Below are 14131 nucleotides of genomic sequence, written 5' to 3' on the forward strand. Positions count from 1 at the left end.
TTGGAGACGAAGCTAAGTCCAACAGGCCAATGAAACGAGTGGATTTTTCGTTTGGAACTGCAACAACTGGGGACATGTCTTGTCGTTCAGATTTTGGACCAATCATATTTTTTATTAGTATTTCAGTATTTATTGTGCACGTGATTCTTTTCTTGAATGTTTTTATGAATTTTCTATTTTATAGACTTCATTTCTGTTCCTAACCCTATGGGTTGAAAGAAAGATCTAAGAAGAGAGAAATAAATCCCCTTTGTTGTATTTTATGAAACCAGCAGTCAGCAACTGTTTAATTTTAAAAGGGAGACAACATATTTCATCAAAACAATCTGCAGGCTATTTAAAAAATTTTCAATAATTACTTGATAATTAGAACAAAGATTTAAAAAATAATTTTTTGTACCAACAATGTAATGGTCAACCCTATGTATGTTTTTTTCACTTGTATTTTATACAATACATGTTATATTAGGTATAAAAAATTATATTTTAGGTACCGTGTAACAAATGGTCGAAACCCATTTTCATTTTTTTTTTTACAGGCATAATGGTGACCGACACTCATCTTCAAAATTTTTGAAAAAAAACAATGCATCATAAATAAATAATGGGAAAAGAAAACCATATAGCATTTTTCACAAGTACAATAGAAGCTTCTCTTTGAAAGTAAGCAATTATTTCTGACATCTTACAGTTCCTTGCCAATTAATAGCTTACCTTATTTGCTTATTTTAGAAGTACAATAACAGAAATTCCACCTTATCTGGAAAACCAAGGAAACAATTTGAAACAAGAGATTGAATGAGATCAAAGCACAATCTTGTAAGCCTTCGTCTTATCAATCCAAGTAACAAATAAATTCTAGAAATTTCTTAACCCCAAAAACCCATGCTCCTTGCTCTTATTCATATTGAGCAGCGGTTGCTGCAGCGGAGCCGAAAATATCACATGATTCACATCCACAAACCACCAATTTCCCACCTCCTGCAAACTCGTCTTATGCAATTCCTTCTCCCTTCACTATTACTTCCGTAACTCTTCGCTTTCCTTTCATCATCTACTCCAGCCCCCGGTTCTACCCTTCCACGAACCCAAATTCTTCTATCCCAAATTGCTCTACCAAAACGGTCCACAAATGCTTCCACTTGAAAACATCCCCATTAGTCACATTAAAGGCTTCGTTTTTGGTGAACAGATCCGCCGCCGCCCATTTATGTTGCTTCGCAAGCAAATTCCGAAGCTTCAAAGTAACAGTTCCAAAATTTTGAAAATGGGTGTCGGTCACCACAGTGCCGGCACAAAACAAAAACAAAAATTTGATAATGAGTGTCGGCCATCTGCTACATAGCACCCAAAAAATAATTTTTTTATACTTGGTATTACATATATTTTACAAAATACAAGTGAAAAAAATATACATGGGTGCCAACCATTGCAATGCCGGCACCAAAAAATTTATTTTTTTAATCTTTGTTCCAATCATCGGGTGATTATTGAGAAATTTCTAACATGAGTGCCGACTACCGTGTCTATTCCTTTTAAGTCATTTCCGTAAATATTTTTGAACCTGAATCATTCTTGTAAATATTTAATTGTTGTAAATTAGTTTAGTAAAATAGCCCCGTTTGGTCTAAAAGCCCTTAACATCCTTTCATTAGAACATTTGATGAGTAATAAATCAGCCAAGTCATAAAAATATAGTATTTCATATTAATTGCATAAGAAAAAATAATCATGTATGTTATTAATACCACATCAATTAAATTAATCATATTTATATCATTACTTATTAGAACATATACTGAATGTGTCGTTTCTTTCTAAATCACGTTAAAAAATTACGTCGTCTGCTAACGGCGGGTCACCTCCGAATAACCCGACAGCAACCAGCTAAGATAGACATCCCTAATAAAAGGTGAAAGGTTAACATATGCTGTTAGTATCGTATCTATACTTGTAAAGTATAGAACTTGAGATTTAGCCATGCGCTTTCAAATTAAAATTTTAATCCTCTAACTTTTTTCAATTTAAAAATCCCAATATAATTATTATCATTATTAGTAGTTTTTGTTAAAATTTATCAATTTATTATACTTATATACCATATTATATGAAAACATCCTAATTAAAATTTTAAGTTGGCAAAATTTGGCAAAAAACACGATATTTTAGTAAATAGACTCTGATTTTCAAATAGAAAATGTTAATTTTAAAATTTTAAGCACAAAACCGAATCTCAAATTTTGTACTAATAACATATTTTAACCTTAATAAAATCAGATGAAATAGAATTAATTATCTAAAAATAATCAAATGAAATAGCACCAAAAGTAGGCACTTAATTTTGGAAGAGAATAATTTCTTTAAAATATTTCACTATCTACGTTTTTAAGAAAAAAACTAAACATTGATACATAATTTCTCTTAAAATTTTTCATGATTTGACTCGTCTCTATGCTTTCTGTTTTTTATTTACAAAAAGGCAGCTTAGACCTAAAATATGGAATTGCCGTTTCTAAACTCGAACCCCACACCGATACCCGAAATCAACTGCTTCACAGTGAACTAATTTCAGTTGAAATCATTACATATAGAACTAAACCATGCAAGACGATATAATATGATACAACTTTTCACGTAATTGCATGTGAAATTTTACTTAATCGAAAACAAATGATCTTGGGCAAGAGGGAGGGGAGCCTTTAATCCATGCCAAAAATCACAAAGGGTCCCAATTGTCTATTAGAACAGACATGTACAACCACTATTTCTGCAATGAATCGAAAGAAGGCGTGTATCAATATAGTAAATGATGCAATTAAAATGATGGCATTCTCATAAATAATGAAAGGAAAAAAAATGCATATGCATCAGCACAGATTGTGCACGCATGGATCGTATGCATCAGCACAGATTGTGCACGCATGGATCTATGCACAGATTGATGAGCATCATGAACATGACAAGGAAATTTCACCCAGTCATAAAACACCACCCTCAGTCCACAAGCTGACAGATCTCAAAAATCTTAAGAGGAAGAGATGAAAGAAAAATACTTAAAAAGGAAATTAGCAATTATCAAGCTTTCCTATTCTCAAGGAGAAGCCAACCTTGATCCCACTATCAAAAAGGAATCCTAATGGGCTTATTCCATGTTCTTAATTTTAGAAGCAGAAGAATTTCAAAGAGCATACCTTAGATTAGTTAACAGCGTGTAGTGTTGAAGGCATATGTCAAAAAGAATGATGTATTATGTGCAAGAAGACTTTGCAGGAGTTCCTGCCATGCAGGTAAGCAATGGCATGCCAGGATCTGGTCAAGGAGTGGAGGGTTTAATCAATGATTTCAACCGATCCATGATATTGGAAAATGAAGGACGCTTCCAAGGCTCACTGCACAATGAAAATGAAGAAACATGGATAACTTCAACGGGAAAATTTGCTAAGCAAGCTCCACTTCAGAAAAGAATCTTATGACTTACTTTGCCCAGCAATCCTCAATTATTGCAGCCACTTGAGGATTCAAATCATGTGGAATTTCAAGCCTTTGGCCCTTGAAACCAACAGCTGCTACAACCTATGAGACAGTTTATATTCAGCTATGACTGTTACCAGAAGATATCCTTGCATGACAACTGTGCAAAAATAGTTGAGTAGCCGAAAACTGAATTTCAAAGGTATTAATTTTAGGGAAAAAAAAAAAAGGATCGATACATCAATAGTTAGTGGTCACTGAGGGGTATGCCTATTTCATTGCAAGCTGCTAAAAAGTGTGTGCCTATTTGCAAGGAATTTCACACTTTTTTCAGAGGCACAATAATTGAGGTCCCCGTTTACAAACAATGTGTTGAATAGACAAATTCGAACCTTATCTCAATATAAGAGTGCATTCAACAAAAAAGATATCCAGCGAGTTCATTTTTTAATGATATTCAAGCATATGATTTATGTCTATTGTACAACTCATTGCTCAAGGTGCTTATAAAATTGGTTAGTTCTACGCCAAGAAAATTCCACTTGCAATGTTATTATTGTTTCAACCAATAGACTGCTGTCTTTAATGAAAACCGTCAATTTCTTTTACAAACATTTCAAGATGGTCTTTAGATCACCAAAAAAAAATGTAGATAGTTGTGGGGTCAAGATCTAAAATGATAAACAAACCTGTGGAGGATTTAAGTTGCACCATGGTTGTTGCAAAGTAGCAAGCTCCCATAAGATTACACCAAAACTATATATATCAGACTTCTCATTTGACGGTTCATCACGAAGAACTTCCGGAGCCATCCACTCAGGCTAATAAAAAATATAATTATTACTATCAGCAACACAGAATGAGCTAATGGTAATTCAAATAGAAGTACCAAGGACACTGTTAAGAACTAGTGTAACTTACAGTTCCAGCAGCAGACTTGGCTGAGAGAAATGTGTTTGCCTTCAAACGAGAAAGCCCAAAATCACAAACCTGAAGGTACAGACTAAGCAATGTGAGAAAGATTTATGTGAAGTAACTAAAGAAAAGTACAAGGACTCTGAAACTACTTCACTACAAGTTACAGCAACACAAATAAATTAGCAAGCCATGAAAAAGACACTGAATGGACATGAAGTTGAACAGAACATGGCTTAAGACCATTACTTTTGTAATATCAACAAAAAGAAAGGCACGCAAATCAACAAAAATTTTGCAAGAAATTAGGATTAAAAAGGCACGGCATATAACCCAAAAAAAAAAAAAAAACAGCAAGGTAAAATAAATGGAATTGGCTCAAACCATACCCGAGGCAGGATGCGTTAACCTTTATCAACAGTCAACTTATGTGCATTTAACATATGTAGCAATATCTACATTCCACTTATCAGTTATAAAAAAGAATATGTCAATGACTTAGCATTTATTCCATTGCAAAAATATGTAAACAGGATCGGCAGAATATTTATGCTTACATCACAGTATCATTATGTGTAAAACATTACTCTTCGAGACACAAAAGCAACATTTTGGGTCTTACCTTCACTGTATATTTTTTATCAACTAGAAGATTTGGAGATTTTAAATCTCTATGAACAATAGGAGGACTGCGTCTATGAAGATAATTCATTCCATTTGCCTGTGCATAAAAAAGGACGGTGACTTCGACCAGCTGAACAATGGACAAAAAGGATGATAATATATTAAGTTGATAGTAAACCCTTCGAATACCCACCACATCATAGGCCATGCTCAACCGACGCCTCTCATCCAACATCTCTCTCACACCAGGCTTATGCAAAAGCCTATACAAGCTACCTCTGCAAGAATCAAGGTTTTAGTCCACTTCACAGTTTGAACATCTAAAATGAGTACAGTGACATGAAGTTTTCCTTTTCCATTTCTTTTTTCAAATGGAAGAGTACAAATGAAGGGATACTTCCAAAAGAAAAAATAACAAACCTTGATAAGTATTCTGTCACTATAGACAAGTTTGGGGGCTGTGTGACTGCTCCCATAAAAAGAACAATATTTGGATGCCGTAGACATTTCATTATTGCAACCTAACAAACAATTCAGGCGAAACTACATATCATAACAAAAACATGAAGGTAATTAATGTTTCCTTTATCTTAAGAACAAAGTCTATTAAAAATGTCACTCAACTCATACCTCCCTCAAGAATTCTTTGAAACGTTCAACATTCAAGTCTTGTTCCATGAGAATTTTCACAGCAACATCCTGTGATTAAAACTAATGTTTCTTTAGATGAAAAGGAATTATCAAGAACAACAAATCCATATTTTGATCATATGGTTTGTCTCTATTGAAATTTCATCTAAATGAGGACTATGTCAAATTAGTTTAAAAGAAATTCATCAAAAAATTACTGAGGAACTCCACTTCAAAAGCTTTGAATACTTTAAAAGTCAAATCATTACCGAAGATGGACCAAACTTCAAATGAAAATAGGCTAAAGAATAAAAAGTTCACTCTTTAATGAATGCCACAAAGAAGGTCACCTACAGATGTATATCATTTGTATTCTTAGTTAGCATAACTAAAAATTGTTTGCTAAGAAGATTTGGAGTTGACCTAATATTTATCCTGTACTTCACTAGTGTGGAAACTAGACTAAATGCAGGTTAAGAAACATTTACAAAATTAACAGTATCTAGATTAATAGTTTGGATTTGAGAATTGAGTTTTGATGGTAATTGATGTGAGCTCAAATGAAAAATCATAGGAAATGGTTTCTAAACTTCAAGCAGGTCTCATATTCGAATCTTAATAATTATAGTACAGAAATATTCAAAGAGGAGACACAAGACTTTGCACCTAAAGTTGATTGCATCATATACGACACTAGAAAATCCAAAAAATCCTTAAACACTCATTACTCCTACAATCAAAAGACAGATAAAAATAAGTTCTGCAACTTCACAGATCCATAATACACATTAATGAATCTACCTCCATTTGTCAAAGATATATTAACAATTACTGGCATTTTCTTCAACCCTAAGCAACAGCACAAACAAAAAAAGCACAAAAATCTTGATAAGACGGCCAGCATTTTGAGATGCAAGAAAGGCAGGTGTTTGCAATGAAGAATATGGAACAACAGATTTAAAAAAATTACACAACATTTAACTTTATCCTTTGACAATAACAAAATAGACTAAAGGATTCTTACCGAGCCATTCCATTCAGCATGATGAACAGTTCCAAAAGAACCTGAAAAGGACAACGTAGGAACCTAAGTACACTAGTATAACCATTACTGCATGAATGAGCAAGGAAAATGATCTCCTGTTCTGTAAAAGTAAAGTTCTTCAGAAAGGGGACAGAAAATACCGGCACCAATTCTCTCTTTTAAAATAAGATCACTCCATGGAATGTCCAAATCACCAACTTCGAGGGCAACTTTTTTTCTTGGTTTGTGGGGAACAAGCTGACTGCCCTTGGCAAACCTTGAATCCTTAGCAGCATCCCGCAACACATCAGAGAAAACTAAAACAGGGTCATCTCTAGGCCGTATCGGAGAAATGTGCTTTGAAGGATCATTATTAATGTTCATTGAGTGTATTATAGACGGTGAATACTGGGAACCTCTATTATAAGCAGTTGGCTGAGCAATATTAGGAGGTAAGGGCAACTGCGAAATATCATCCATATTACTTGAGATCTGCACCAGATTATTTCTCTCGGTGCCAATCTTGCCAAGTTTCTTGGGGTTGAGAGAGAATCCAGGATTTTCATCATCTCTAGTAGTACCTGAAATTAAAATGAACCATAGCTCAGTTTCACACCAGATAAATATAGAATCACAAGTTTAGGCATGTGGACTCTAACTTGTGACTGCTAGAGTCACTTTTCTAGTGAAGGGCCTGGAATAAAGCTCTTTATACAGATAGTAACTGAAAAATCACCTGCTGGAGCATCATCAAATACAAGATTAAGTGATTCGCAGTCCAAAAAATACTGTTTGGCCAATGACCTGAAATCAATGGCAGGTGCAGCTGGTTTTGGATGTGGAAATCGCAATGGGGAAAAAATTGAGATGGAAGATGGACCATTGAGCAAGGAACCAGGCTCACATAGGTAGCCTGGGTTCTCAATTAAGTCCACAAAATACTCCCTGAAATCACAGACTTGCTTCATGAGATTTCTCCTGCATATAGTAGTTATCTCACCAGGATAAACAAGACATTAACTTTTTCACAGGTCATAGTCCAGAACAGGAAGAAAGAACCGCAATAAGCAAATGCACTGCCACCATTTAAGTGAAGAAACAGTTGGAATTAGGCACCTCATTTTAAAAGAGTTTATGCAGTTTCCACAAAGCAAACAACTTAGTCAATTAAAAAAACGGGGCTTATACTGTCAGCAAATTATTGCCATTAGAAAACAAAATTGCACTGAAATAAAGTTAAGCAAAAATAACTAAAACAAACCAAAACATGACAGTGCTCATATAGACACCTGTCGAGCCCAAAGCGAACAAGGCAGGAGGAAGCATCATCTCTCTTACAATGTTTGCAGCCCTTTGCAATTCGACATGGTAGGTCAATCATGTCAGCTAGTACCTGCATAAATTTGAACCAAGAATAAATCCTCTGCTTCAAAGGAAAACCACTCCAACTGAGATGTCGTGAAGACGTTAGAAAAATCATATAATTAAAGCAAACAATACTCATTACGATCTCACACAAAATAAAAACACCATAAATGATTAAATCCTTACTTTGAATAGTAAAGCTCGATGTCTACAAAGGCCAAGGGATAGGCTACCAATAGGAACCACAACTGAACCTAAACAATCTTTTAAATTATCACTGCACTTCCTCCAATAGAAAAAAAAGTCATCCTCTCCAGTAGTAGATGAACCACTTGAATCACAATATAACAATGTCAGAAAAGTTCAACAAAGATGCAAGAATGATGAGCATTTCTTCATTTATGTCGTAGATAACTTACCCCATGCGACTACAGACAAGCATTGCTAGCTGATCAACAACTTCTTTAGTGGTTATGCAGATACAGGAAATATTGTGGACTCTATTTTGCAGATCCTTTAAGCCTGGATCACTTCTTCTGTCAACTGATATCACTTCTAGTGGTAAATCCACTGTAGGATCAATAGATCTTAAAGATTCAATTAGCGGAATTCTACCATGTTCGTGTAGATCAGTGCACACTTTCCAGACATATGGATGCACTCCATGAATCAAATAGAACCCATCAGGAACTTTGTCAAAGTATGATAGGCAGCCATTCACCTGATGCACATAATATTGAAAAGGAAATCTTGAATTCCAAACTTTTATCAACCAAATCCCGAAACTTAATTAACTTCAAAATCTGAGCATGTGCATTTTAGATGCTGTGTAGCTAATATAGTCCCACAGTACCCACATTAACAATACATAACATAGGTATAAATGCATTCACCAAACATCAGAACAACAGAAAACTACTGTCAGAATCAACCTTACTTTTTACATCCTATCATCTGCATGGGTTCATAATACGAGGAAAGAAATCACATACATAGTATGATATATTTTGCAGAATCACAGTATATCTTCAAAATCATCTAAAAACTAAATCCATTCACTGAGAGAACTATTTTATTCACCTAAGCATCTTTCTTCGAGCTACTAGCCTTAGTGAGCCGCTGAGCGTCAAATCCATTTCAAGAAATTCATAGAGTTACGAACAAGGAAATTTACACGAAAACGTACCCAGAACCGATGAGAAATTGTCTCAGCAGAGCTTGAGCTACCTGCCCGAATTGCGGAATCATCCGGAACTGGATCTAAAAAATTCGGATCATCAGCACAGGTAGCTTCCGAGGAAAGCCTCAAAGCCAACGCCAACTGCAACTGATAACTCTCCTCCGTTTGCTGCGCCCAGCTTTTCGCCGACGATGAACCGCCAACTTTCGCTCTCATATCCACATGACTAAAGCACTCATCATAACCGTACATGAATGCACTGATCTCGTTCACAGCCGTCGTAGAAATGGTCGGCGCATAATAATCTCCCGATAACGAGCTCTCGCCGAAGCTGCTCCCGCTCGATTGGCGTTGCGTCACAATCGACGAAGCATAAGTATTCCCAACTCCTCCCCCACCGCCACCGCCAATTCGACTTGTTTGCTGCTGGTTCTGGCTCTGATTCTGATCCCAATCGATTATACCGGGTTTCACTTTGCTGTTCTTATTACTTGAGACCTCGCTCGAAAGCGAATCGTAATATGGCGGTGGAGCTCCTGATATGGATACGGAGTACTGGTCGTCCGGATACTGGGTAAGGGGAGAGTAGTAGGATCTTCGACCGGGCATTTCCATTGATAATCACTAAAGCAATCGATGATCACAAAACCCTAGAAGCCCTACGAATCGCCATTGTTGAATATTTCAAGCTTTTTAGCTTTTCTATCTCTCTAATTTTTCTTTTTTCTTTCCTTTTTTTGGTAGACCTCAGTGAGTTACTGAATTCTTTTCTCTCTTTCTAGAATTCGATTGTCCGAAAGAGAAAGAAACAGAAAACGATACCAGTTTTATCGGTTGGCGTAATCGTAATACTCTCATCGTTTCATTCTCTTTCCTTTTAGGAAAAGTCTGAAAAGTGGGAATTCTGGTCAAACGCTCATTGGATGATTTTCATTTTCTCTTTTTCCTTTTCCAATTTTCCAAATATAAAAGATAAAATATTTTCCTGTTTCGGTTTGTTTGGCTGGCTCGATTGCTACTGCCTGCTCCAACCTTCCTTATTCGGAAACGGAATTGGATAACTTAACCAACCAGCACGTAAGTTCACGCACCTGTGCCCCAGCCCCCAGTGAACTGGTTTTTATTTCTCTTTAATTAAGAATTTTTTTTATTATTTTTAAGAATTTAATTTCTATAATTTTGTCTTAATGTATGATTCTTAACGTCACTTTAAATCTTTTTGTCAATTTTATTAAAAATATTTAATTGATAAGCAAAAAAAAAAGTAATGGGAATTAATTTGGGGTCACCCTAGTGTGTTATGTACCAAAACAATCATTTCTACACTTTTTATGGGAATCAATTCAATTCCAATAGTCAATATAAGTTGTCTCTTTATTTTGGCTTAAGGCATAATAGTTTTAACATAAGTAATTTATTTATATGTGAATCATTATTTATTTATATATTTTGCTTTCAACTTAAATTTTTACCTTCTCTTTATGTCTTATTATGTGACTCATTAATATTTTTGACATATATATTACATTATTTTTAACCATCATTTATTTTCGTTAAGGTTATTATCTTTTTCTTTTCACTTTAAGTTAAACCAACAAAATAAGAAAAACCCAAAAAGCAAAAAATAAATGAAATCTAAATAACAAAGGATATTAATGGTAAAATCTACATCCTATCATAAGTTTCTCGATTTACGAGGTTCTTAATTGCCCTGACTTTCTCAATCACCACTTATTAAATTTCGTTTTTTCAAGTCGCTTCAGATTAACAGCATTAAATTCATCCCTCAACAGAACCACCTATGTTCAAATTTACAAATTTGAGTAATGTATTTATTACCACCATCCTATGTCACTTCCCAATCAAAATCTTTCACTTCTCCTCCATTTGTGGAAAATCCTTTGCCAGCATCAACCTCCCTTAGAAAATATGCTTCCCTATAGTTATCAGGAGACATGGAAGTCTACTTCAATGCCATTAACAATTATACGAACAATCTTTTCGGCCCCCTCTAAAACACCTTGAAGCTTCCCAAACCGAACATACCATGGCGTGCTTCGAAATGTCCCTCTTGTTGCATAACAACAATCACATCAAAAGCTCCAAAAAGGTCGTAGGGGGTAGCAACAACATATACACATTGTGAAATTAAACTCCCAACTTTCCAAATGCATTTATTTGTTAAAATTTAATCTTTTTATTGGATTAAACAAAATTATAGGGAAAATAATGAAAACCTTTTTTAGTTTCTCTAAAATTTAATTTTTTATTGGATTAAACAATATTATAGGAAATTAATGAAAACCCTTTTTAGTTTCTTTATTTTTAACAAAAAGAAATGAATGGAACAAATCAATTGTATATAATATTCTCAATGAGATTCGGTCTTTATTTTTGTCAAATTTGTTTTTTTTCCAATTAGAACCTAATTCCAAATTCAAGGTTGTTGCTTTCTAGCTTTAAGTGAAATATAAGGGCAATTGAGAAACTTAGGTGGATGCAGATTTTACCATTAATTTTCATTTGTTCTTTAGAATTTTTTTGGGGGGTTTTTTTCTGTTTTGAGTAAAAGGAATGGGGATATCAAAGTTAACGAAAAATAAATGGTATTTTAGAAAAATACATATGTCAAAATTTGATTGATATGGCACACTTGTATATATTTAATGAAATAGAACTCAAATTTTCCAAGTAAAATTTTTTTTCATATCAATAAGTGTTGAATGTAATTATAAAACATATTGCACATTTAAGGAAGAACACATGTTCAAACTTTGGAGCGACATTATTAGGAACAACCATATATTCCGAAAAAATTAATATTCATTGATCATAAAACACATACATGAAAAATACTTTAATTATAATTATTTTTCTTTCAATACGTTAATATTTGATATATTATTATCATATTGGACCATCGGAGAAATCACATAATATTTATGATAAAATATTTATTTCATACCAATGCCAAATTTGATTACTTAAATAACAAATAGTATCGTACTGATAAAAAAAACTAACTTGCAAGTAAAGCACCATGCATAAATATATTTCAAAGACATTAACATACATGTTAATCTTTCAAATATTGAATAAAGAAAATCTGGAAAATACTTAAAAAGAAAAAAAAATGAAAATCTGGAAAATATTCCAGGCCTAAATGTTTAAGTATTTAACAGACCAAATATCCTCTAAGGCTTCATTTGGATGCAGAATCAGCCATAGTGAGATGGAATTTTGAAGGAATATTTTTTTTCCCTACACTGTGTTGGTGTTTGGAGAAACAATGGCGAGGTGCAGTTGAAGATTTGAACCTCACTACCAGCCTCATTTCCAACTAGAGGTAAAAGCACCAGTTTAAAAACAGTGGGCAGTCAAATTTTGTTGCAGACAAAAATGCCCATATTGGAACATAGTGCCGAAACAACTATAGAATTAGAATGGAACATATTGGAAACTGTAAAGAAAAAACAGAGGAAAGCTAAAGAATGGAAGATAAAAGAAGACCCACTTCCAGAAGTTGGTGAATTCAAGGAACAAAAGACATGGAATTGCAGCAAATACAAATGCTATCAGAATATAATGAATGGGAAAGAGAATAAGAAGAGAGAGGTGAAAGAAACAAACCTTTAGCAATGGGGAAAGGGTAGGAAGCTAAGAGAAGAAGGGATGAGGGCGGAGGGGGTTGAGAAGAGAAGAAGAAGAAGGTAAAATGGCAAATCTTGGATTCCTTTTAACGATATTAAGGCTTCAATAGCCTCCCCTTTGAAAGCTTTTTCAATAAATAATACAAATGTAATTCCAAAAATAATTTAGATAGAAACATGAAGTCGTCAAAATGGGTGGAACATTTGAAAAGTTAAGCTAATTTATTTGACAGAAACATGAAGAAATTGAATGGAATACTCAGTTATAAAAAAATATTTAATTATAAAAATAAAAAATTATCATTTTATCTAATAAATAATTTAAATTAATTATATAATTCATTAAAATATTAGAAGATACATTTTAATATTTTATTAAATAAATTTATAAATTCACATATTTTAATAATTTTAAAAAAGTAAAATAATTTAAAAAACTTCTATTATATATAAATTTTAATCTAATGTCTTTAATAGTCATTTTTTATTCTCACCTCACCGCTACAGCTGCGTTTGAATTCAAACGCACACTCCACTATTGTTTCTAATCTCACCACTACAATAACTAATCTCACCGCTACAGTAACTAATCTCACCGCCACCATTGTTTTTAACCTCACCGGAGGTAAACACACCGCCCATCCAAACTAGCCCTAAAGCATGAATCAATAAGCCAGTGAAATACAGGCCGCTAAGTCCGATCAGGAGCCCAACGCCAGCCGAGCATCAAAGGGGCTGGAAGAGGCCTTCAAATTTAAGGAGGGAAAGGAGCTGAAAAAGTGAAAAAAAGCGGCAAATTCTCCAACACTACCCTGTCATCTTTCTCAAACTTAATCATCTGCTGCTTCATCATTTTCTCTCATTATCCTACAAATTCAAAAAGAGGTTCGTTTCTCGATCCAGATCGTCCATTTGAATGTTTATCTTTCGTTTAAAATTGTCTAGTGTTTAAATAAAGTCGAGCTTTTTATTCCTGATATTTTCATGTGCCCGTAGATCTGCTGTTTCGATTAAAGAAAAATGAAAACGCGGTTCGCTTTTTTTTTTATTTCCATTCAAATTGTAATCCGATGCAGCTTTCCCGCGCTTTTATCTCATTTCTCCCCCAGGTTTGCTACTGTTTAATTTAGCTATTTTGAGGAAAGAAGCATTTAACAATTATGATGAATTTTTCGATCTTGTCTATATTTTTTTCTGTAAAGAGCTTAAAGCGTTGATTCGTTCAGTATTTCTTTCCGCGATTCAATATTGAGATAGATAATTCTATGCTAT

General features: G+C 34.0%; 1 protein-coding gene and 1 long non-coding RNA gene across 2 annotated transcripts; one reads left to right on the forward strand and one right to left on the reverse strand.

Moving 5' to 3' along the window:
- Positions 1-2382: 2382 nt before the first annotated feature.
- LOC105799706 (serine/threonine-protein kinase CTR1) lies at positions 2383-10152 on the reverse strand. The gene is made up of 16 exons (XM_012630392.2): positions 9216-10152; positions 8449-8750; positions 8216-8360; positions 7954-8057; positions 7401-7609; positions 6826-7245; positions 6665-6705; positions 5641-5709; positions 5431-5531; positions 5204-5288; positions 5009-5107; positions 4393-4461; positions 4161-4292; positions 3479-3573; positions 3192-3389; positions 2383-2767 (listed from the first exon to the last, which is right to left on the reverse strand). Exons 1-15 carry the CDS (start codon positions 9822-9824, stop codon positions 3314-3316), a joined length of 2556 nt encoding a protein of 851 aa, XP_012485846.1. The 5' UTR covers positions 9825-10152; the 3' UTR covers positions 2383-2767; positions 3192-3313.
- Positions 10153-13418: 3266 nt separating this feature from the next.
- Positions 13419-14027, forward strand: LOC105799710 (uncharacterized). Its single transcript, XR_001135654.2, has 2 exons — positions 13419-13744; positions 13856-14027. It is a non-coding gene; the product is annotated as an uncharacterized LOC105799710 (long non-coding RNA).
- Positions 14028-14131: the final 104 nt, after the last annotated feature.

Source organism: Gossypium raimondii, chromosome 9, assembly GCF_025698545.1.
Source record: "Gossypium raimondii isolate GPD5lz chromosome 9, ASM2569854v1, whole genome shotgun sequence".
NCBI lineage: Eukaryota > Viridiplantae > Streptophyta > Magnoliopsida > Malvales > Malvaceae > Gossypium > Gossypium raimondii.

Coding starts and splice junctions, on each gene's coding strand:
- LOC105799706 (XM_012630392.2), bottom strand. CDS start 9,824: ATGGAAATGCCCGGTCGAAGATCCTACTACTCTCCCCTTACCCAGTAT. Junction 5,289..5,430: donor GTGACAGAATACTTATCAAG/GTTTGTTATTTT, acceptor TGATTCTTGCAG/AGGTAGCTTGTATAGGCTTT. Junction 5,108..5,203: donor TGAGCATGGCCTATGATGTG/GTGGGTATTCGA, acceptor TTTTATGCACAG/GCAAATGGAATGAATTATCT.